Here is a 25301-nt window from a genome sequence, read left to right as displayed (position 1 = left end):
CTTCCTTCCTTCTTGCCTTTTTCCTCCCTTTCTTCCATCCTTCCCTCCCTCCCTTCCTTCCTTCCTCCCTCCCTCCCCCCCCCTACCTCCCTCCCTCCTTCCTTCTCTCCTTCCTTACTTTCTTGAAGCAATCACCGGTCTGCTTTTGGTATCCCTGAAACTAAGTCATGGGATAGAAACATTGAATCAGTGAATACTTGACTGCTCGAATCAGTGAATACTCGAATCAGTGAATACTCGAATCAGTGAATACTCGAATCAGTGAATAGGCCTACTCGAATCAGTGAATAGGCCTACTCGAATCAGTGAATAGGCCTACTCGAATCAGTGAATAGGCCTACTCGAATCAGTGAATAGGCTTACTCGAATCAGTGAATAGGCCTACTCGAATCAGTGAATAGGCCTACTCGAATCAGTGAATACTCAAATCAGTGAATAGGCCTACTCGAATCAGTGACTACTCGAATCAGTGAATACTCGAATCAGTGAATACTCGAATCAGTGAATACTCGAATCAGTGACTACTCAAATCAGTGACTACTTCAAGGGAACGTATGTTTTCAAGTGTTTGATCAGCGGCTGGTATGTGCTGTTTATCCTCTGCTGCTCCCTGATGGTTCCCATCCAGATGTGTGGTGAGGTTTGGTCAGGAGGAGGTCCACATATAGAGCGGCGCTGCACCAACCCTCTACTTAGCCTCTGGAGGTCTCGCAGGGACAGAAGGGCTGTGCTGGTTTAGAAACCGAGCCCAGCGGCCATATTTCGGGGGCCTTCTTTTTTTCTGGGCGCGTATGATGTGTTGTTGAGGACTTTGTCCATGTGAAAAAGGACACAAACCGTCTTATTCAGGAGAACAGGACATGGCTACCTGTGTTCAGACATCTTGGTGATGCTCAGACCAGACGAGTTACTTTTGTGCTTGTTGTGTTTTCGTGTGTTTTTTTTTTTATCAGTGTAAATCGTGTGTTTACATTAACATTTACATTTTGGGCGTTGAGCAGACGCCTTATTCCAAAGCGACTTACAATCAATACATTTGACTAAGCAAGTGAATCATCAATCCACCAGTCGTAGCAGGAAGAGTAATCCAGCTCAGGTCCGGGGCCATTGATAGAAGGAAAAGCCTTCTTCTATCACCTTCTTCTAAACCTATTTTTTTTTTTATATAGACACTGGAGAAACAGAGGAACAGTACAAGGGGGGCAAATAGAAGTTTTTAGGGGACACAGTAGAGGGGAAAAGCGGGTGTCTTCAGGAGATGCAGTGCTGGGGGGCAGTAGATGTCTCAGTCTGTGTGTGTTTTTTTTTGTTTTTTTTACCCTGTGTATGTGTGTGTGTGTGTGTGTGTGTGTGTGTGTGTGTGTGTGTGTGTGTGTGTGTGTGCAGGCTCAGGTGGCCTTCCTGCAGGGGGAGAGGAAGGGGCAGGAGAACATGAAACAAGACCTGGTGAGGCGGATCAAGATGCTGGAGTACGCTCTCAAACAGGAGAGGTGAGGGAGACACACACACACACACACTCACACACACACTCACACACACACACACACACACACACTCACTCACACACTCACGCTCACACTCACACTCACACTCACGCTCACGCTCACACACACACACACACACACACACACACACACAGACTCACACTCTCACACACATACACTCACACACTCACACACTCACCCACTCACTCACACACTCACACACTCACACACTCACACACTCACACACTCGCTCACCCACACACACACCCACACACACACACACACATATGTGTTGTTTGTACTCTATAACATTATAACACTGCCCTCTGGTGGACTCTCAGGGCCAAACATCAGAAGCTAAAGACAGGGAGCGACCAGAGCCCAGGGGAGAAGAAACCAGAGACAGAGGCAGAACAAGGTATGAAGATGAAGGCTCTATGGATGCTCTATGAAGGCTCTATGGATGCTCTATGAAGGCTCTATGGATGCTCTATGAAGGCCTTATGGATGCTCTATGAAGGCCTTATGGATGCTCTATGAAGGCTCTATGGATGCTCTATGAAGGCTCTATGGATGCTCTATGTAGGCTCTATGGATGCTCTATGAAGGCTCTATGGATGCTCTATGAAGGCCTTATGGATGCTCCATGAAGGCCTTATGTATAGGCTTTATGTAGATGCTAGGTAAGTCCTGACCATGTGCCTAGAGCAAAAAAAATACATTCCGTTGTACTCTGTGCAATGACAAGAATGTTGAATCTAAATCTAATCTAAAATCTAATCTAATTTGTTAGTCAGCTCATACTTGGCGGTGCCAAGGCAGGTGACTTCACTGTGTGTGCTGATGGCCACAGAGAAAGGAGCCTCTGAGTACGGGTGTAGCGGGATCAAAGGATGCCGTTGTCGGTATCCCCCCCCAAAAAAAAAAAACACACCAAGAAACGTGTGTAGCCACCAATTCCACGTTGTGAATGAAAACAGTAATAGTCTGGGTTGGATAATCACGCACGCCACGCTTTCCTTGTATGTTGTATAACATGTAAAATATTTATTGTCCGAAAAGTAATCCAATGTATTCAAACGAAACGAAAAGTAATAAAGCCAACGGTAAAGTATGTGATTACAGAAAAGAGTGATCGTGATCAAAAATAATGTTGTTGCCAGTCTAACCTATTTCCATCCACCCAGGTGCTGCTAATTGACTCCATAAATACACCTGGGCCCATCCTATCATCTCGCCACGTGACACTCAATTACGACTAAAACATTTCTAATTCTATAACCAAAAACATAACGCTATTCATTACATAAATAACCAAAAACATAAAATAAACATTAATCATGAAATATAAATAAATAACTCAAAACATTAAACACAAATCATCCAAAATAAAAGCCCAAAGTAAAATTGGCCATAACAACGTGTATCTCCCTAAAATGACGGTTTTTACTTTTGACTCGACTTCCATTTTGACTCAGGATTTCCACAACACGACATGGATCAGGATGTGTCTGGAAAATCATTTTGAACGTCCCAGCTTGGTGACTACCAGGGACCAACTTTCAATAAATGGCCCCAAAAAACGGATATACCGGTATGCCAAAAACAGAAAAAGGGGGAACGTTAGGGTCAGATGGAGCTGGCTGATTTCCCCCCCGATACGACTCCAAATCAGCCAGATAAGATCTGATCCTGGGTAGCAAAAAAAGAATCGGGAATCTGACCCAGATGAAACGTTTTGAACAAGAAAAAGATGTGGTTATCTCCACCCCCCTTTTTAATTTTTTGGCATATATCTTTTTGCCATTTATTGAAAGTTGGCCCTGCTGGAGTCACCAAACTGGGACATTCCAGGATCAGATCTTAACTGGCTGATGTTGAGTTGTAGAGGGAGGAAATCAGCTGGCTCCATCTGATCCTGGGTAGCACAAAACAATCCAGATCATTCTGACCCAGATTTAACACTAGAACAGCCGTACCTTCTTTACCTACTATAAGAGCCGCCTCGGGGGTCAAATGACCATAGTCTTTACAATGGCAAGCTGCTACTTACATACAACGACCACTATTTGGCCACCTTGTAAATTAGCCTGCCTCCTACATAGAAAAACTGCAAAATAGCTTTATACTAGCTTATGCTGATGTGATTTAGAAAATGTAAGGATACTGGGTGGTAGAACGCACATATCCAGGAAAAGTCATGAAAGGAGGGTCCTGAAATGTGATTCTTTGAGTGCAAAGATATAACAAGAATGTACTCACAGGGTCAAATGACCCCACCCATGGCTGTTCTAGTGTTAAACGTTTTGAACACCTGGGCTCAGGGTATTGTTGTGTTTCTATCATGTTGCCTTCTGACCTCCCCTCTGCTCCTACAGTGCCCAACGGTCCGTCAGACTCGGACTCAGAGCAAGCCAATCAGATGTCCTGGAAGGAGGGGCGGCAGCTACTGCGCAAGTAAGGCCCCCCCCCCCCCCCCCCCCCCCCCCCCCGTAGAGTGATGTCATCCATGTTGTTGAAAGTAGAGTACGGTCTGAATTTGGAAGCTAATACTGTGTCTGTGTGTATCACTGTGTGTGTGTGTGCCTGTGTGTGCCTGTGTGTGTGTCTATGTCTGTGCCTGTGCCTGTGTCTGTGTGTGCCTGTGTGTGTGTGTGTGTGTGTGTGTGTCTGGCGTGTGGTCCGTAGGTACCTGGAGGAGGTGGGCTACTCAGACACCATCCTGGACATGCGCTCCAAGCGGGTGCGCTCCCTCCTGGGCCGCAGCAGCCCCGAGGCCAACGGCCCCCCCGCCCAGCGAGCCCCCCCCGGAACCCGAGCCCCTGCTGACGGGGGGGGAGTCGCTGCTCGTCCGACAGATAGAGGAGCAGATCAAGAGGTGAGACGCTATTGATTTCAGACCCGGCTTCGAATGGTTCTGGAAAAACATTTCAAGTTGTTATCTGTGCTCGATTTAGTTTGCCTGGTGTCATTGAACCACTGGAGTAGTTTCAGAAGTACAGGCAGGCACAACGTGATGTTAGAATTATAAGGTTCTATCTCCATTTTTGTCAAAATTTAGTTTTTTACATAATCTGATCCATTAGGTGTTTATTAATGCCTGTGTGGTGTTATTTCTAGAATGTTGATATTTTTTAGTTAGTAATTCATAAAATACAAAGGTTCCATCTCACAAAACATAATGGAATGTAAAAACTTTGACGCTCAATATCTCTGAACTACCCTAAACGGAGATAGAACCTTAGAATTCTAAGCTCACGACAAGCAAACACCCAGGTCTGGTTGACGTGATATCATATTCTAACATAACGTAGAATTACTCAGCGGAACTGTGTTATTGGTGTTATGTAGTGTTTGGATCCGCTGGACGTGCCTTTTCATCCTAGTTTTTGTGTAAAAAATGCTTCATCGTGGATCTAAATATAGAAGTGAATCTAGTATTTTCTAGCATGACAGCTACGAGGCTCTTGTGTTCAGGGTTCCCACGGGTCCTTGAAATCCTTGAAAGTTTGTGAATTTGAGAAAAATAATTCAAGGACTTAAACGTTTTTGAAAATAGACATGGGTCATTGAAAGTGCGCCGAAGAAGAATTCCCCTCTCTCTCTCTCTCTTTCTCAAAAAAAAAATATATATATTCCAAAATGTTTTACTTAGCTCGTCAACTAGTAAATAAGTGTCTGTATTGCTTAACTTTACACATTTCACAATATATCGTTTTGCTTTGCTGTGGTAGAGAAGGCAAGAGACCATCTAGTGTTCACACATTCAAGCCTCTCTTTTTAATTGTTGTCTGTGAGCGGATAGTTCCTATTATATAAATTCTCATCTAGTTCTGTCTCAAACTATGCCGTGTTGGGTCCTTGAATTTGAGGGAATTGAGTCTTGAAAGTCCCTGAAAGGTGGTTGAATGTGATGTTTCAGAAGGTGTGGGAACCCTGAGGTAGGGCCACTATGGACGGGTCACTAGTGGGGCCAGTGGGGGGAGAGACAATGTGTCGTCAGAATTGTGTGTTGTTCTGTGTTTAATATGTTGTGACTGTGTGTGTCCGGGGGGCAGGAACGCAGGGAAGGAGACCTCTATATATGTGTTTAACGTGTGTGTGTGTGTGTGTGTGTGTGTGTGTGTGTGTGTGTGTCGGGGTGCAGGAACGCAGGGAAGGAGAGCTCCTCTAAGGAGCGTCTGGGCGGGTCGGTGCTGGACCAGATCCCCTTCCTGCACGGCTGTGAGGACGACGAGGAGGACGACAGCGACGAGGAGGACGACTTCCAGGGCGCCACGGACTGTATGGACGCACCCCGCAAGAACAAGAAGCCTCGCGTTAAGGTCTCTCTCTCTCTCTCTCTCTCTGTCGCTCTCTCTCTCTCTCTGTCTCTCTCTCTCTCTCTCTCTCTCTGTGTTAAGGTCTCTCTCTCTCTCTCCCTCTCTCTCTGTGTTAAGGTCTCTCTCTGTCTCTCTCCCTTCTCTCTCTGTCTCTCTCCCTTCTCTCTCTTTCTCTCTCTCTGTGTTAAGGCCTCTCTCTCTCCCTCTCCCTCTCTCTCTGTCTCTCTCTCTTTCTCTCTCTCTGTCTCTCTCTCTCTCTGTTGTTCTCACGTTAAGGTCTCTCTCTCTCTCTCTCTCTCTCTCTATTGCAGTGTTAAGGTCTCTCTCTCTGTGTTAAGGTCTCTCTCTCCCTCTCTCTCTCCCTCTCTGTCTCTCTCTCTCTCTCTCTCTCTCTCTCTCTCTCTGTGTTGCAGTGTTAAGGTCTCTCTCTCTGTGTGTTAAGGTCTCACTCTCTCTCTCTCTGTCTCTCTCTCTGTCTCTCTCTCTCTCTCTCTCTCTCTCTCTCTCTCTCTGTTGTTCTGATGTTAAGGTCTCTCTCGCAGTGTTAATCTTGGCAGTCTGTTTTACATTTAGTATTTTTTATCCTTCTTAGTTTTAGTCAACAAAACTCTAGAACATTTTAGTCTAGTTTTAGTTTTAGTCTAGTTTCAGTCTAGTTTTAGTTTTAGTCTAGTTTCAGTCTAGTTTTAGTTTTAGTCTAGTTCTAGTTTTAGTTTTAGTCTAGTTTTAGTTTTAGCGTTGTAGCATTGATGAACAGTCGTCACAGGGACTCTGCTTTATATTTGATGTTTTATATTCAAATTAACTCAACGAGGTATTGGAAATGTGGATGCAAGTTGTTAAAGCAACATTCCACTCTGTTGACACTTTTATTTGTGTCATATCCTTACCTTAGCTGGACATCTGTACCCTAGCCTCTCTCTCCCATCCATGTGACACTGCTGTGTCCTTGCTACTATTAACAGGGTTCCCACGGGTCCTTGAAATCCTTGAAAGTTTGTGAATTTGAGAAAAAGAAATCAAGGTCTTAAAAGTTTTTGAAAATAGACATGGGTCATTGAAAGTGCTTGAATTCCCCCCCCCCCCCTCTCTCTGTCTCTCTCTCAAAATAATAATATATACAAAAATGTTTTACTTAGCTCGTCAACTAGTTCTGTCTCAAACTATGCCGTGTTGGGTCCTTGAATTTGAGGGAATTGAGTCTTGAAAGACCTTGAAAGGTGCTTGTATTAAGCTAAGGACATCGCACAGATAGAAGTATGGAATGTTGCTTCACTCAAAGTGAAGAAAGAAAAAAACATTCTGCTGAATTGCAAGTAAAGAGTGTGCAATTACATGTGACAGGGTCTGGTCAATAATGTCCCCAAGTAGGCCAATGTCATTTTTCCAGTTTTTGATTACATCCCATTTATACAAGCACAGATTCTTATGGAGTCTGTCGTCAGGGTGTGGGAATGTCTTCCTGCATGTTTGTGTAAATCCATTTCCTTCCTGTGTGAGTGAGAGCGGAGTGAGAGAGAGATTGCATATTGTGTATTGTGCCTCATACCGTTTTTTCCACATGGTGTAATTGTTTATCCCCTACCCCCTCCACCCCCTCCCCCCCCCTCCATCACCACCCCCCCCCCCCTCTATCACCCCCCCCCCCCCCTCCTCTCTCTCTCTCTGGTTCTCCAGACTGAGCCCATGACCACGGAGCTGGACCCGGACGAGGAGGAGGATGAAGAGGACTCGGAGGACGCCCTGAGCGAGTTTGACTTCCTAGGCTCGGGGGAGGAAGGGGAGGGGGCGGGAGAGGCCCGGATCTCAGGGGACGGCCGGGAGTTAGGTACGCTGTCGTCGCCGTAGCCACGACAACAACCTTTGTATGTCTCCCCCTCCCCCTCCCCCTCCCCACCCCCCACGCCCTGCCCCCAGTTTCTCCATTCTTATCTTTTCTCTGTCTGTTTTTAAGGAGTCGAGGGCGACTCCGATTTTTTTGGAAAAACGACAAACAAACAAAAAAGCCAATAAACCATTGTTCTATGTCAACCTGTGGTCTCTCTGTGCCTGTTTCACTCTTGGGGGATTTTGCGACTGTTTTATTTTTGTGTGTCTGTTGATCTGGGAGTCTGTTCGACTGTTTTTTATTTTTTATTTTAATCAGCGATTTCATCTTTGTGGATAAAAGGCATGTGATGTCGTCTGTCTACTCTTCATCCTCTCTGTGTCTGTTCCTCTCTCTGTCTGTTTGTTTTTGATCTCTGTGTCTCTCTTTATTTCCCCCTTCTCTCTCTGCTCTATTCCTCTCCTCCTTTGTGTCTGTCTCTTTCGTGTGTCTCTGTGTCATCACTGGCCTGTCCTCTCCCCTCTCTCTTTCTCCCTCTCCTTCTCTCTCCTTCTCAAATGTTCTCTCCCTATATCCTTCCCCCACCCCCATCTCTCTGTCTGTCTCTTTGTTGTCATCCTCCTCTCTCTCTCACTCTCTCTCTCTTTCTTTGTCTTTGTCTTTCCTTCTCTCTCTCTCACTCTCTTCTCTCTCTCTCTCTCTCTCTCTCTCTCTCTCTCTCTCTCTCTCTCTCTCTCTCTCTCTCTATCTGTCTCTCTCTCTCTCTGTCTCCCTCCCACCCCCATCTCTCTCTCTCTCTCTCTCTCTCTCTTTGTTGTCATCCTCCTCTCTCTCACTCTCACTCTCACTCTCACTCTCTCTCTCTTTCACTTTCCTTCTCTCTCTATCTCTCTGTCTCCCTCCCTCCCCTCTGCATTACCGGCTGTGTCTTGTGTCTCTCTCCTCCGGTCGTGGGTCTCTCAGAGAACCGCAGGAACAAGTTACAGGGCATGATGTCGGACTTCCCCCCCAAACCCTCCCCGCCCCCCTCTGTGTCGGGACAGGCTCGCTCTGGGGAAGGTAAGACCTCCCCCCCACCCCCTATCTTTTTCCTGGTCTTCTACTAGACTGTCTTCTGGTCTGATATTGTGACTGATATCCAGGTGGTGTTTGCTGTCGTACGTATGAGGCGTTTTATATCTATACGGTGCCTTGCACAGGACGGAGAATAATGTGTTTCTTCTTTTGGTTCTATGCTCCCAAAGGTTTGATGTCAAACCATTACTACGAGGTTCAAAGTGGAGATTATGGGGTTTTATTCAAGGGTGTTTTTGGTACAGTACATGTCGGTTTCACCATTCAGAAATGACAACACTTTTAGGGCACCGATGTGAAACCAACTAGGTAACACAAATCCTCTCAAAGGGAAGTGGAGAATCTCTAACTTTATCTCTCTCTGACGTCATGGTATTATTCAATTCAAGGATTTCAAATCCAGACTTTTGGAATATAGAGGCAAAACAAGAGAACGCTTCACTGTCTCATGACTTACTCAGGGCACTGTGTAACACCTTCTAAGTAGTCTTTTATATTTTATTATTTTATGTTGTATGTTGTTATCTCTTTTAATAGCTGTGATAGCTAAGGCCTAGACTACCCGTATATGGATATTTTTTTAAGCGGATATTTTCGTCCTCGTTTAAAAAAAAATCTGTTTACCGTATATCTCTGTCCATACGAAAAGCCCAAACTGAACACCATCGCCCCTAAAGCCTGCAATGCCATGCCAGGCCAGTAGGTGGCGATAAGCAAAATGTCAAATACCGTAGAAGTGCGTTATGGGCCTGCGCAGTCAGTTGTAATCAAACGGCGGCAGTGACTCAAAACGTAAACAGACCAAACTCTTTGAAACAGACAGAAAAGAAAAGCACAAAACAGACAGAAAAGAAAGTTATGGCGACTTTTTTTATTTCTTCACTTTTTTATCCGTTTAGAGAAATCTCCCTTTGTGAGTGAAAACGCTGTGTTCATATGAGTGAGAGGCCCAATTGTACAAAAAAATATGCGTATCCATATACGTGTAGTCCAGGGGGCCGTTCCACTAAAGGTGGATCAGTATATCGGCGATTGAAATAAATCAGGCGATCAGGCAACTCTGGATTGGAATTCAAGCCTCAGGTGATTCCTCGAACGAGGATCAGGCTTGTGTTATGAGTGTTCACAGAACACCGGCTTACAAATCTTCGATATGGGCGCGTGCACGCAGACATAAAGAGCCCCGAAGAGTCGATCTGTCGAAATGAAGATACTCCACTCTGCAGGGGTCCTACATTTGCGCAGCATTCCGAATTATTGATCTTTATGAAGACGGAAAAATAAGATGTAAAATAGTGCAATACTGCCGCAATTAACAAGGCGAGGGAAATGGTTTGGCAAGAAATTGCTGACCGATTAAATGCGTAGGTCATACTAGCCCCAGTTATTGTTATTGTTATTGTTAGTATATGTTCATATTTTAATAAATGAATATTTACTACTGTGTTGATATCAGCAGCAGGCTACTAACCGTCATATCGCCACAATGGCCTAGTGGTATCGACCGCTGCCATAGGATTTATTCGTCATTTTTAGACGGTGGTTCGAATCCCTCTTCAGACGCACTTTTTACTGCATTTCGTTGTCTGAATCTAATCTAAAATCTCATCTAAAAAAGTATGTAGGCTATAAAATTATGGTGCAGGCTAATTTACAAGAACTGACACGATTACAATGGTGTTTGAAGCCTTTGCATGAAATCTTCGGTTAAATGTAAAAAAAAAAAAAAAAAAAACTTAGTCAAGTCTCGAACTCGCAACCTTTGGGAACTCTAGCAGGCTGCCTTAACCACTGCGCCAGCCAGACCACTGTGATGACAGCAATGCAAGTTGAGACAATTACAAAAAAAATTTTTACACTCTTTTATTTATTGATCTATCGATCTATCTATCACACTTTCAAAATATCAAGTTATCTATCACACAATCAAACTATCTATTGATCGATCACACTTTCAAAAATATCAAATTATCTATCTATCACACAGTCAACCTATCCATCTCGTGTGAAGTGGGAACTAATATTTCCTAAAAGACAGTTGAGGAACTGTCGTTCGGGATGTAGTTTCCGCCTGTGAGCCTTTTTTGACGGACGCATGACTTTAGCCAGTCTTTTAGCCTGCTCGCGACCAGGCTAATTATATCTGACTCAGAAGGAGCTCAACCAAGCAGCAAATTATTTGAGCCACATTGATGGAACCGAACGCAAGCTAACATTATCGAGGCTTAGAACTTTATCGAGGCTTAGAAGATAATCCACCTTAGTGGAATGGGCCCCAGGCCTAAGCCTACGTGTTATCGGTGGGTGCATCTCAACATTGAAGAATATGTCTATAATAGTGTTTTACTCCTTCAGTCCATTTCTCCTCATTATCCCAGGGTTCATTTGAAAAAAGAGGATGAATCAAATCCCCTTTATCGACACTGAAATTTAAAAAGTTTGGGAAATGTGACGTCTGTTTGTAATGCTGCCTGCTGTCCTCTAGGTGGCGCTCTGGGTTTTTCCTCTGACGTGTTCATCCTGGACGCGGTGGGGGGCGGGGACATGAACCTGGGCGAGCTGGCCGACCTCACTGTGGCCAACGACAACGACCTCACCATGGACGTCAGTGTGAGTACACACGCACACGCACACACACACACACACACACACGCACACATACACACACACACACACGCACACACACACGCACACACACGCACACACACACACACACACACACACACACATACACACACATACACACGCACACGCACACGCACACACATACACACACGCACACACACACACACACACATACACACACATACACACACACACGCACACACACACACTCTCACCAGGGTGTCCGTTCGCTAGCAATTGCTGGTCAAAACAATGAAGAGCCGATAAAATAAACGTTTTGGGCCAAACTGTCCGGAATGTGACATAATGGACTGTGACCATTAAGCCCCTTTCACACATACGAGCCTTCCCAGTAGATTCCATGCAATGTCCAGGGTCGGCGTATGTCTGAACGCGACTGACCAGGGAAATCCACCCGGGCAATTACCCAGGTCAAGACCATGTAGAATTCCATGCAATTTACTGGGTCTCTGTATGTCTGAACGGAAGCCTGAACATTGCCTGGTCTGTCTCCTATCACAGCTGTCCTGCATCGCGCAACCAGCAGGGCAGAGTGCATAAGAACTGCCCCAGACTGCTAAATATAATTCCACAACTGGACACTACTACTTATTTTCCAATCATAGTGTACAGTCGCTGTACAGTCGCAAAAAAACTTAAATGAATGTCTCCCAATGAACTGACTGCACTGATAGTGTTTTATGTCCTTAATGCACTTTTTTATTTATGTGGACATAAGAAAGCATTTAACATGTGTGTGTGTGTGTGTGCCTGTAGCTGCAGGAGAACCGGGAGGAGTTCAAGAAGACGTGGAACCCTCGCTTCACGCTGCGCAGCCACTTTGACGCCATCCGGGGCGTGACGTTCCACCCGGAACAGGCCGTGCTGCTCACCGCCTCCGAGGACGGAACCCTCAAACTGTGGAACCTGAACAAGGCCATGCACTCCAAGAAGTGAGGGAGAGAGCGTGCGTGCGTGCGTGCGTGCGTCTGTGTGTGTGGTGTGTGCGGTGTGTGTGTGTTTGTGTGCGTGCGTCTGTGCATCTGTGTGTGTGTGTGTGTGTGTGTGTGTGTGTGTGTGTGTGTGTGACAGTAACTCAGGTGAGTGGAGTGTGTCACCATGGTTACTCACCTGCCATCTGTCCTCAGGAATGCAGCGCTGGACGTTGAGCCTATCTACACATTCAGAGCCCACAGGTGAGCACACGCACACACACACACACACACACACACACACACACATACATACATAAATAACTGATGGATCGATGATTCACTTCCTTAGACAAATGTATTTGTTGTGTCTGTGTCTTTGTGTGTCTGTCTGTGTCTGCGTGCGTGCATGTGCCTGTCTGTGCGTGTGTCTGTGTGCGTGTGTGTGTGTGTCTGTCTGTGTGCGTGTGCATGTGCGTGTGTGTGTGTGTGTGTGTGGTCAGCGGGGCGGTCCTGGCCCTGGCCATGGGGGAGGAGGGGGAGGCGTGCTACAGTGGCGGTCTGGACGGCACCGTGCGCTGCTGGAAGATCCCCGACCTCAACGTGGACCCTTACGACAACTACGGTCCGTCTCCTTCCCTCCTTTCTTTCCTCTTCCCCTCCTCCTCCTCTTCCCCTCCTCCTCCTCCTCCTCCTCTTCTCTCCTCTCTCTCTCCTCCCCTCTCCTCAGTTCCCCATTTGACTAAATAGGCAAGGCAAGGCAAGGCAAGGCTTGTTTATTAAAGTTTATTTGTATAGCACATTTCATACAACAGGGACGATTCACAAAAGACAATTCACAAAAGTGCTTTACATAGAGCATAAACATAAAAAAAAAAAGATGCCATGAATAGATACATATACAGTACCGTATTTTCCGGACTATAAGTCGCTCCGGAGTATAAGTCGCATCAGTCAAAAAATGCGACATTAAGAGGAAAAAACATATATAAGTCGCACTGGACTATAAGTCGCATTTATTTAGAAATATAGTTCACAAAATCCAAGACCAAGAACAGACATTTAATCTGGAAAGGCAAGTTTATTCAACTACACAATAGCACACAGAACAACAGGCTGAATAGAAGTCCGGTATGTTAACGTAACGCATTAACAGTTATTCAGCAACACAATAGCATAAAGAACATACCTGGGAGGCTGAATAGGCTAAATGAACATAACAAGCCAGCGAGTCCAACAAGCAAGTTACCAGTAAACAAGTTCACCAAGCTACCATTTGCTTAGCTTCAACAAGCTAATGTTTTAGATAACTTCTTCAGGGGAAAAGGAGCAGCATATAGTTGTCACAAGCCCAGAGCGGCCCAGAGCGCCCTCTGTCGGCTGTAGACGGTAATGTTTACTCCTTGGTTCATGTCAGTCAGTATGAAATTATATATATATTGATATATAAGTCGCACCTGACTATAAGTCGCAGGACCAGCCAAACTATGAAAAAAAGTGCGACTTATAGTCCGGAAAATACGGTGTATATATATATATATATATATATATATATATATATATATATATATATAGAAAATAAATAGATAAACATTAATTTTTTATAATAAGACAATGAATAAAAAGATGTAGATAAAAGTGTTATTACTGCAACTGTATTCAAGCTCTGCTCTTCCCTATATGGCGTGAGAGATTGCAGGTACTGCGTCTGTGTTTAGACGCTATCTTGCGCGATACGGCATCTAAGAGATCGCAGTGTAAAATGACACGTTTGATACCGCACCTGTGTTCAACCACTATCCTGGCCCATACTCATAAGTAGAGTCTATTACCTGTGAATCGGGATGTAGACTTAGACCTACTTCTTTTGTTTACATTTGGATGTTAAAAGTAGGCATGGGAGGGGCAGGGGTAGGGTTGTGGTGACTTAGCTTCGAAGCTAGCAGACGGCTCGACAAACGACGACTCGCCTCACAGACTCTTGTTAACCTGAGTAAACATTGTCTGCTCCTTTTGTTTCTAGATAGATAGATAGATATATAGATAGATAGATGTTTCTAGAGAGCTTGTTTTGTTTCTAGACAGGTTGTTTAGATTCTAGACAGATTGTTTTTTTTCTAGACAGGTTGTTTTGTTTCTAGATAGGTTGCAGAATCCGCCGTCGGTTTCTTCATTTGACTTTGAAGTTGCCGTGTTCCTCCTTTATACCTCCATGTCATTACCAGAGTCAACCGTTAAGGGGTCTGATCGTTATCATTGACGTGTTAAACAGGACACCCAAATTGTCCGCAAAACGTTATCCTCACTGGCGTCCTCATTTAGGGATTGATTACGATTATGATTATGATTGTGATTGATTATGTAAAAATCAAGAGAGCGCACTTGATATCTTTTATGGCGGTCTCCGTTTTAAAGTGTGTGTGTGTGTGTGTGTGTGTGTGTGTGCAGACCCGGGCATAGAGAGCAGTGTGCTATCGGGTCATGAGGACTCAGTGTGGGGGCTGGCCTACTCCGCCCCCCACCGCCGTGTGGCCTCCTGCTCTGCAGACGGGACCGTGCGCCTCTGGGACCCCCAGAACTCTGCCCCCTGCCTGTCTGTCTTCAACAAGGAGAGAGGTGAGACACCTTCTGTCTGTCTGTCTGTCTGCCCCCTGCCTGCCTGTCTTCAACAAGGAGAGAGGTGAGACACCTTTTGTCTGTCTGTCTGTCTGTCTGCCTGTCTGTCTTCAACAAGGAGAAAGGTGAGACATGCCTCTGTCTGTCTCTCTCTGTCTGTCTCTCCGTCTGTCTCTCCGTCTGTCTGTCCGTCTGTCTGTCCGTCTGACTGTCTGTCTCTATCCGTCTGTCTGTTTGTCTGTCTGTCCTAACCTTGTGGCCACTCCTCTTCCTCAGAGCACGGTACTCCCACCTCGGTGGCCTTTGTGACCTCTGACCCCTCGCAGGCCGTGGTGTCGTACGACGGTGGCGAGACGCTGCTCTACGACCTCAACACAGAGCAGAGCATCATGAGCCTGGAGACCCAGACCAAGGAGGGTCAGTAGCATACTGGTGGAATACTACTACTACTACTACTAATAATAATACATTAGACTTATATAGAGCTTTTCTAGACACTCAAAGACCCTTTACAAACTGAAAAGATTGAGTAGTAATAATAAAAAGAAACAACAAATAAATAAAAGAAAGTATAGGGGCCTAATTAAGGTAGTGCTGGGAGGGTGTTGGCCTGTCTGATGTGGTTGGGGAGGCCCCATCACCCCAGGTCTGGTGGAATGCTGGTGGAATCAATCTCTGAAGCATGCCATCAGAATGTAGTTTGTTGAACTTACTTTCGGTTCAAGCCATCCATTCTCCCATCAGGATTCAAACAGCGAATATAAGCATTGTGTAACATATAGGCTTAACATTTCTTGTGTGTTCACTTGTCCGATGACAGAATATGATCCGATGCGATTGGGTCGGACTCAAAACGTTGTGGACCAAATTCGATTGAACAAGCTCCTCCCCCGCCCCCAATGCTTACTACTCAAAGCTGAGCCCCTCCCCCTCCTCAAAGCTTAACCCCTCCCCCCCTCGGGTTTTCGTGCTGGAGTTATTTACGGAAGCTAGCTAGTTAGCCAGAAGTTAGCAACGGAGATGTCCAACAGTCTCCTTCAGTCAGTAACCCTGGAGGTATGCCTGCTTCATGTTCCTCATACATCCATGAAGTATTTACAACTTCTTTGTTTGAAGAGGTTACTGCCCGGAAAAAAAAATATTACGTTGTTTTGCTCTTTTCGTTCAAGTTATTCACTGATCTGGACATGGTTGGATAGTGAAAGAAAACGGTTGGAAAGGTTTTGAGACCTACTTGTTTGAGAGTTATTTGTAGATGCTGAGAAACTCCCTGCAATTACAATCTCAGAATCCTTGGCAGCATCTTTGCAAAAAAAAAGAAATGATGTAAGGATGAATATGAGGTGAAGTGCTATGAAAGTATAAACAGGACCTCCTCCTTTCATCGTATTTGTCTTTTTCAAAACATGGCACCTGTTCTCTACTTTCATTCAGGGTTCCCGTGCTGGTCTTAAAAAGCCTAAAAGTCTAAAATCCAGCAATCCGAGTTATAAGGCCCAAAAAAGTCTTGAATGCACAGATTTTCCCGAAATTGGTCTAAAAAAAGAAATTGATTAGCTTGTCCTGCAAGGAAGCTTTTGTGCACTTTGTTCTCTTGACGTTGAAGTGACTTTCTACAGTTAACTGTTAATGTTGATAAATTTACTTTTGAGTAATTATTATGGGACTTATCTATTTTAGGGTTAGGGTTAATTATCCTTCAATTATCCTTCAGACTTTTTTGTCTTTATGGCAGTGAAATCCCTAATTTCATCACCTTGAGGATGAGAAAAAGCTATCATACGGTGTCGCGAATAGGTCTAAAATATATTCAAAGAGGTCAAAAAAAGGTCTAAAAAGGTCTTAAATTTGACTTGTTGAAACTTGTCGGAACCCTGTTAACTGTGAGCTGAGATCTGTGTGTGTTTGTCGCCCCCTGCAGGCAGCGAGCTGATCAACTGCGTGGTCAGCCATCCCTCCCAGCCCATCACCATCACCGCACATGAGAACCGCACCATCCGTTACCTTGACAACAAGACAGGTGTGTGTGTGTGTACATGCATGTGTGTACTGCACTGAAAGTATTTGATGTACCAAACTGTGTCCCTAAGCTCATGTGTGTGTGTCTCTGTGTGTGTGTGTGTGTGTGCGTGTGTGTGTGCGTGTGTGTGTGTGTGTGTGTGTGTGCGTGTGCGCTCGACCAGGCAAAGTGATCCACTCTATGGTAGCCCACCTGGAGGCTGTGACCTGTCTGGCCACGGACCCCAAAGGCACTTACCTCATCTCCGGCAGTGAGTATCACACCACAACACTACATTACCCATAATCCACTTTATCCTGCTTTGGACTCCGAAAAAAAGGCTGGTGTGCTCCACTAAGACGTACAGTAGTGCGGTCACAGAGGACACAACACAGGATGAAGGAGGGACGGGTACCGTGTCTTAACACCAGAACAGCCGTGTGCCTATTATAAGAGGGTTCCCACGGGTCCTTGAAATCCTTGAATGTTCGTGAATTTGTAAGAAAAATCCCCAAAAAATCAAGGTCTTAAAAGTTTTTGAAAATAGACATGGGTCATTGAAAGTCTCTCTCTCTCTCTCTCTCTTTCTCCCTCTCTCTCTCTCTCTCTCTCTCTCTCTCTCTCTCTCTTTCTCCCTCTCCCTCTCTCTCTCTCTTTCTCCCTCTCTCTCTCTCTCTCTCTCTCTCTCTTTCTCCCTCTCCCTCTCTCTCTCTCTCTCTCTCTCTCCCTCTCCCTCTCCCTCTCTCTCTCTCTCTCTCTCTCTTTCTCCCTCTCCCTCCCTCTCTCTCTCTCTCTCTCTTTCTTTCTCTCTCTCTCTCTCTCTCTCTCTCTCTAAAAAAATAATTACATATATATTAAAAAATGTTTTTCTTAGCTCGTCAACTAGTAAATGAGTCTCTGTATTGCTTAACTTGACACATATTTGACAATATATTGTTTTGCTGTGCTGTGGTAGAGAAGACAAGAGACCATCTAGTGTTCACACATTCAAGCCTCTCTTTTTAATTGTTGTCTGTGAGCGGATAGTTCCTATTATATAAACTCTCATCTAGTTCTGTCTCAAACTATGCCGTGTTGGGTCCTTGAATTTGAGGGAATTGAATCTTGAAAGTCCTTGAAAGGTGAATTTGATGTGTTAACTCGACCCCCTCACCATCGCCCTCTACCTAACTCCTCTCCCCCCCTCACCATCGCCCTCTACAGGCCACGACTGCTCGGTGCGGCTGTGGATGCTGGACAACAGGACGTGCGTGCAGGAGATCACGGCGCACAGGAAGAAGCACGACGAGGCCATCCACGCCGTGGCCTTCCACCCCTCCCAGCAGTTCATCGCCAGCGCCGGGTCGGACGCGCTCGCAAAGATCTTCGTCTGAGGAGGAGGGGGAGGAGGAGGAGGAGGAGGGGGAGGGGTCGTCTCCGCAGGTGAGAGACAGAGAGAGAAGAAGAAGGGTGCGGCGAGGGAGGGGGGGGGTGGTGGTGGAAGGGTGGAAGGTGTGTGTGTGTGTGTGTGTCTGTCTGAGTGTGCGTGTGTTTGTGTGTAGGTGTGTGTGTGTGTGTGTGTGTGTGTGTGCGAGTGTGTGTGTGTGTTTGTAGGTGTGTATGTGCGCGTGCGTGTATTGGTGTGGGTTGCTTGTGTCTGCTAGCGAGGTCCAGAAGTGTGTGTCTGACGTTGGTCTTCTTGTGCCCCTGAAACCACAGCTGGGCCAGAAGACTGATGACTGCCATGGACAAACCTCACCTGCCTACGCACACACACACACACACACACACACACACACACACACACACAGAACTCACTGTCCTGCACCCCCACTGGCTGGGTCATCGCCACAGGACAAAGTCATTTTCCCAGAGTTCTTTAGCTGTCCCATGAAGCCTCAGTCACAGGTGGTGATACTAAACCATAACTGCTTTTCTAAACTATTACCTGGCTGCTCTGTTTTAGACTAGTTAGGTCTGGATCTAAACTTTTTTTCTACACTACTACACTACTTCTTTCTTCCACTCTTCCACGGTTATTATAAGGCACTGTGTGTTTTCACTGTTGACACACACACACACACACACACACACACACACACACACACACCCACACACATATATATACAGTATATATATATATATATCTATTCAGTTTGAAGTCTGTTTAATAATAATCTTAGCTCAACTGTTGCTAACACACTATTACAGAAATGTAATACCTACTAAAAACCACATTGAACCGGGGACGGCGTTTAGCGACCAGTATGAGAGGGGAACTTCGCATTTCATTCCAAAGACTTCAGACGGTCGGGTCGGTTGGTTCTGTTCTGGAGACGCTTCCTAACCGGTGTCGGACAAACAACAGCTTTAATTTCAGCCCCATCGCCCCCCCCAAGACACTTAAGCCTGCATGTGTGTGTGTCCAGTATTATGTGGTCCAACATTTCAGCAGTATCGCACTTGTGTGTGTGCTTGTAGCGTGTGTGTGTGAGAGAGAGAGAGAGCGAGTGAGAGAGTGAGGGAGAGGGAAATAGAGAGAGAGAGAGAGAGATGTTACACTTCACAAGACGACTGAACTGGTTTGCTCTCCCTTGACTCCTTGTGATAGTGCCATCATCATCATCATCATCAGCATCATCATCGTCGTCGTCATCAATGTCATTTCTACAGAGATTCCAGAATCTTCTATTGGTCCCTTCTCAAAGATCGCTCTGTGTCCGCTGGTATTGAGTCAGAGGCAGAGCCGTGGTGGTTACCATGGGAACACACACTGAGTCACTACTACTGGAGTAGCAGACGGGTCACCCTGCCAGTTGATCTGTGCGTGTGTGTGTGTGTCTGTGTGTGTCTCTGTGTGTGTGTGTGTGTGTGCACGTGCGTGTGTGCGTGCGTGTGCACAAGTTGAATCTTGGTGCTAAAACCTTATCCGTCGGCCTGAATCAGGGACCCGCGTGCGTGCACGTGTACGTGCGCTGCTGTTTCTCTCACTGGGATATTTGCACATCTACGTTTCCAGGGCGATAGGGTCGTCATCACCGTGGCACGTCACCAGTTTGTGTCGAGACGCTGTACTTACGTTCGTTTTTAATTTAGTAGGAACACTAACACAAACACGGCCGCTTTTTTAATTAGTGTTTTTACCGTTTGATATTCCGTGTGCGTGTGAGAGTTTTTTGGGCCTTCGGTCGTTTAGTCAGGAAAGCTTCTGGGTGCTGGAGTGTGTAGAGAGGACTTCCCTTCGATTGCGTCACGCTACCAGAGAACGACTCGGTGAATAAAGTCCCGTAGACTTTCGCTTGGATTATCGTGGCGATTTATATATTTTCTTCTCCCAAAAGGAACAGAAAACAACAGTGTTGGGTAAAGAGGGCCGAGGCGTCTCCAGCCAGTAGTCTCAGCCCGTCCGTTGGTCCGTTGAGTTCAGTGTTCCACATTTTAACATTTTCCAGGGTGGAAGAGAGACGTTTTGTCCTCAGGGCAGCAAGCTTCCCTGGCTGTTCTATCATAACAGGGCAGTAAAACTGGCCCGAGTTATGCAGGAACACACACACACACACACACACAAACACCCTAGAAGTTTCCCTTCTAACTACAGATCCAGGGTCAGATTGCCCTACACCCCCCCTCCCCCCCCCATCCTAACCTAAAACCTAAACCGCCAGGGAGGTGAAAAGAGAACTGAGCCATTGGTCAGGGTCAACATTCTACATTCTACGTCCTCCCAACAAGGTCACTGCAGAGGTCAGGGGGAGTTCAGAGGTCAACTGGCACACATTGGCTTAGAGGTCAACGTTTGTTTTTGTCTTAGGGTTTCGGCTCAATTTCAGCTTTTGAGCGCGTGCTTTTACATCATGGATCCAGCAGGGGGCGCTGGTGGAGGCAGAAATCTGAGGACCTGTCCACTGTGATGCATGGACGGTGATTCTACATTCCATTGCATGCATTACAACGATGCCATCCTCTGACTTCTGCCTCCGCCTGGGCGACAGTCAGTCAGTCTCTCTGTAGACAGTCAGTCTCTCTGTAGACAGTCAGTCTCTCTGTAGACGGTCAGTCTCTCTGGAGACAGTCAGGGCCCTATTATGCACTTCATAAGTCTTAAGCAATAAGACGAGGCGGTAGATCTAAACTTAAGACGTGGAGGCGTGGTCAAGGCCACTTTGCTATTATGCGTGCGGTAGTGGGCGCCTAAGACCCGGCGCTAAGCCCAGAAATTAGTCATGGGTGTGTTTTGGGCGTCTTCTCAATCAACCCAATCAGCGTGCCAGGTGCCATTCCCTTTAAGAACCGGCTGCGTTAAGTCATAAGCGCTATGCTATTATGCAGTTCATAGGCGCTAGACTTCATGCACGTTTTGAAACACGAGCGCGCGTGCAAACCGCGGAGGCGCGCTCGTGTTTCAAAACGTGCATGAAGTCTAGCGCCTAAGAACTTTTCAAACCACTTCTTAGCGCTAGGCGCAAAGTCAGATCGCATAATAGCAGGGGCGCCTAGCGCACTTCATTAACATATGAACACTCCTACAATTAGTAATATATGCACGGGAGTCTTACGTCTTTGTGTGGGCGCCTAGCGACACCTGCATAATAGCAGTAGCGCGTATGAAGCGCATAATAAGGGTGGCGGTAGGTCTTAACCTGGCGGTGTGTCTTAATTAAGACTTAAGACGGCAAGTTAAGAAGTGCATAATAGGGCCCTCAGTCTCTGTAGACAGTCAGTCCTATGTTTGAGACTGTTATTTAAAACACTAAACAAACAAAACCTAATCTGAGAAATCAATACGACCACATCAAAAAAAGAGAAAAGAGCGAACATGATAAATGACTGTAAATGATAAGACTAGAGATGCCATTATGTGATGTATATGTACCATACATTTCATTTTGTCTGTTGCTTTTTATTTTCTTTATTATTATTATAATTATGATAATAATAGGTATTATTATTATTAAGATATAAGATTATGTTATATCATAAGTGAATCATTCTTCTTTGCTAGGCTTAGAACATGCTTGTGATTGATAATGGCAATGTATACCTAACTTGTGAAAAACAGAAAAAACTATTAAAAAACCTGAAAAACTAAACTAAAAACAAAAAAAGGTGATCAGTCCGAGGCCAAGGTTAAAGGACTCTTGTTTCTTTGTGTTTTTATTTTTTTAATAGCAACTTATCACTGTGTGATATTTTGTACATCATATTAAGCTGTATTCAAACAATTTTCCTCTAACTACAAGGGATAAGAGACCTGCTTTTTATTGAGTTTTGTTTTATTATATATATTTTTTGAACTGCATTCTAGCTTGTGTCACATGACGTTTCCTTTTCTCCTTTTGGTTTTTGTTTACTTTGTGGGTCTCATGTTGTATGTCATTAAGGAAGAAAAACAAAACAAAAAATTAAAATAAAAGAACGATTTTGTACAGTGAATTAAGAGCTGTTTGTGTGTTATTCACGTGCTACCTCAATGCTCCATCAGGTTAGTGATCCTTATCCATCCAGTGAGCAGAAAGCTACCTTTCCATCTGACAGGCTTGGTATCATTTACACTATCTTCCTAAAAACTCTCTGATGTCATCAGATATCCAGTGTGTTTAGGGTGCAGAGGCCTTTTCTCATCGATTCGTCCTAATAAAAAAAGCATTCAGGAGAATATTGTAGGAATGTCACCCGTGTGAAATAAGCAGTTCCAAAAGCATGAAGTGATTTAACAAGTTTATTGTCCAAGCAAAATAGTATTGATGGTGTACCGAGTATACAGAGTAATGAAAGGCAGTTCAAATACGATGTTTGAGAGACAAACATTTTATACAAGAGACCCCAAAGGTTTGGTGACCTGAAAGTCTGGTTAACAACAGCCTTCCTTTCCTCTATTCAAGTGGCAGACAGCAGTTTCAGAGGAGACCCCTCGTTCATTGTTCCCAGGTGAGTAGACAGACCTGTTGGGGGAGCTCTAGGGTGATGTAGATCTTAGAAAGATGTTGTACAGTGAATTAAGAGCTGTTTGAGTGTTATTCACATGCTACCTCAATGTTCCATCCAGGTTAGTGATCCTTATCCATCCAGTGAGCAGAAAGCTACCGTTCCATCTGACAGGCTTGGTATCATTTACACTATCTTCCTAAAAACTCTCTGATGTCATCAGATATCCAGTGTGTTTAGGGTGCAGAGACTAGTCTTTTCTCATCAGATATCCAGTATGTTTAGGGGGCAGAGTCCTTTTCTCAATTGTTAGGAACACAACTCCTCAGATCCTCCACTCGATTCGTCCTAATAAAAAAATACAATAAATAATAATAATAACTTGGTTTTATATAGCCCCTTTCTCAAACCCAAGGACGCTTTGCAGATTTTACAGACAGAAAGTCAGACAGACAGAACAAAGAAAAACAAAGTTAACAAAAAGACAGCGACGGTGACAAAACTAGACTAGGTGCCAAAGGCCTTGGTGAACAGATACGTTTTGAGGGCTGACTTGAAGGTGTCCAGGGTGGGGGCATTGCGGATTACTGTGGGGAGAGAGTTCCAAAGGGTGGGAGCTGCCACACTGAAGGCTCTGTCCCCGAAGGTCTGTAGGTTGGTGCGGGGGGTGGAGGGCAGACCCATGTTTGAGGACCGCAGGTTCCGGGATGGGGTGTATTGACAGACAAGGTACTGAGGGGGCGCAGGCATGGAGGGATTTGTATGTGAGAAGGAGGATTTTGTAGGTGATGCGGGACTTGACCGGGAGCCAGTGGAGGTGAATGAGGGTGGGGGTGATGTGCTGCCAGGGCTTGGTGTGGGTGAGAACCCTGGCAGCTGAGTTATGCACGTACTGGAGCCTGTCCAGGGCTTTGCTGGGAACCCCGAACAGAACTCCATTGCAATAGTCCAGAAGGGAGGTGACGAAGGCGTGGACGAGGGTTTTAGCCAGGGAGTCACTGTCTGGCTCCCTGGCCAATGTCTACACCAACATGGCAGTTGCGCTGCCCGATCACGTCTCTTCACTACACTGACTCCCGCTGGTGGAATGAGCTTCCCACGGCTGTCAGAACTGAGTCACTACCCATCTTCCGTCTGAGACTGAAGACCCATTTCTTCAGGTTACACCTTAACTGCTCCTCCTGAGACATCTACTACCCCCCCAGCACTGCGTCTCCTGAGACACTCGCTTTTCCCCTCTACTGTGTCCCCTATGACTTCTACTGCCCCCCTTGTACTGTTTCTCTGTTCTCCAGTGTCTATATAAAACATGAGACTGCCAATGGCCCTGGGCCTGAGCTAGATTACTCTTCCTGCTACGACTGGTGGAATGATGATTCACTTGCTTAGTCAAATGTATTGTTTGTAAGTCGCTTTGGAATAAGGCGTCTGCTAAATGCCAAAAATGTTAATGTAAATGTAAGGTCGTAGTCTGGCAATGTTTCTGAGCATTCAGGAGAATATTGTAGCAATGTCACCCTTGTGAAATACGATGTCTTGCAGTTCCAAAAGCATTAAGTGATTTAACAAGTTTATTGTCCAAGCAAAATAGTATTGATGGTGTACCGAGTATACAGAGTAATGAAAGGCAGTTCAAATACAATGTTTGAGAGACAAACATTTATACAAGAGACCCCAAAGGTTTGGTGACCTGAAAGTCTGGTTAACAACAGCCTTCCTTTCCACTATTCAAGTGGCAGATAGCAGTTTCAGAGTGTAGTAGATGAGTGTAATAGCAGACTAATCTACCTATTCTATGTCATGCGCACTGTATGTCCTTTACGGGATTCCGTACCTTGAAGTTTACGAGTAAAGTCACGCTTACCTTGAGTCTGTGTCCGTGCATCCTACAGTGGCGACGAGTTGATGATATCGTAAAAACATTACAATTCTTGAAAAGAAAAAAACTTGAACTTGAAAACTGACCAAGTGAACTAGAAGAAATAAGGAACCTGCGCCGTTTTTGTCAAGAAGTGAGTGCGGCTAGCAACAAGTCAGCAAGCAACGTTGCCGCGGCATTGCGATGAAGTCATGGCTTTGATGGGCTCTGCTGCCCTCTGTTGGCGAAAGTGAACACTACTGAATATTCAGGTAAAATCGTTTCTACAAGGCAATATACATATTTACTATTGGAAAAGTACCTGACTTTGATTCAACAAAGGAGGATTTTGAGTCTTATCTGGAACGTTTTGAGAGTTGGCTGGCTGCAAATGAAATAGAAAATGTGAAGAAAGCAAATGTGTTTATCAGTGTTTTGGGCCCAACTGAATATAGGCTGCTGAAAAGTCTCGCAGAGCCAACGAAATGTGTGGAACTGTCTTATGCTGAGCTTACTAAAGCACTATCAGACCATTTCAAGCCTAAGCCCATTATAATTGCTGAACGCTTCAGATTCTATAAGCGTCACCAGAACCAAGGTGAATCACTGGCAGACTACATCCTGGCCTTAAAATGGTTAGCTAGTTCATGTGAGTTTGG

General features: G+C 45.3%; 1 protein-coding gene across 1 annotated transcript in view; it reads left to right on the top strand.

Annotated features, from left to right (window-relative positions):
* strn4 (striatin, calmodulin binding protein 4) overlaps window positions 1–21112 on the top strand; it is a 32206-nt gene extending 11094 nt beyond the window's left edge. The window contains 18 exon segments of the mRNA XM_080544959.1: window positions 1387–1490; window positions 1826–1902; window positions 3863–3941; window positions 4173–4280; window positions 4282–4362; window positions 5632–5809; window positions 7484–7634; window positions 8598–8693; window positions 11194–11318; window positions 12111–12286; window positions 12482–12529; window positions 12769–12890; window positions 14714–14881; window positions 15158–15298; window positions 16803–16901; window positions 17065–17151; window positions 18084–18302; window positions 18579–21112. Of these exon segments, the coding sequence (XP_080401085.1) occupies window positions 1387–1490; window positions 1826–1902; window positions 3863–3941; window positions 4173–4280; window positions 4282–4362; window positions 5632–5809; window positions 7484–7634; window positions 8598–8693; window positions 11194–11318; window positions 12111–12286; window positions 12482–12529; window positions 12769–12890; window positions 14714–14881; window positions 15158–15298; window positions 16803–16901; window positions 17065–17151; window positions 18084–18253 (2010 nt within the window). The 3' untranslated portion in view covers window positions 18254–18302; window positions 18579–21112.
* The last annotated feature ends 4189 nt before the right edge of the window (window positions 21113–25301 follow it).

The sequence above is a fragment of the Nansenia antarctica genome (assembly GCF_963989245.1).
Source record: "Nansenia antarctica genome assembly, chromosome: 14".
In the NCBI taxonomy this organism is placed as follows: Eukaryota; Metazoa; Chordata; class Actinopteri; order Argentiniformes; family Microstomatidae; genus Nansenia; species Nansenia antarctica.
Note: the sequence above shows the minus strand (reverse complement) of the source record. Positions and strands in the feature narration are given on the sequence as shown.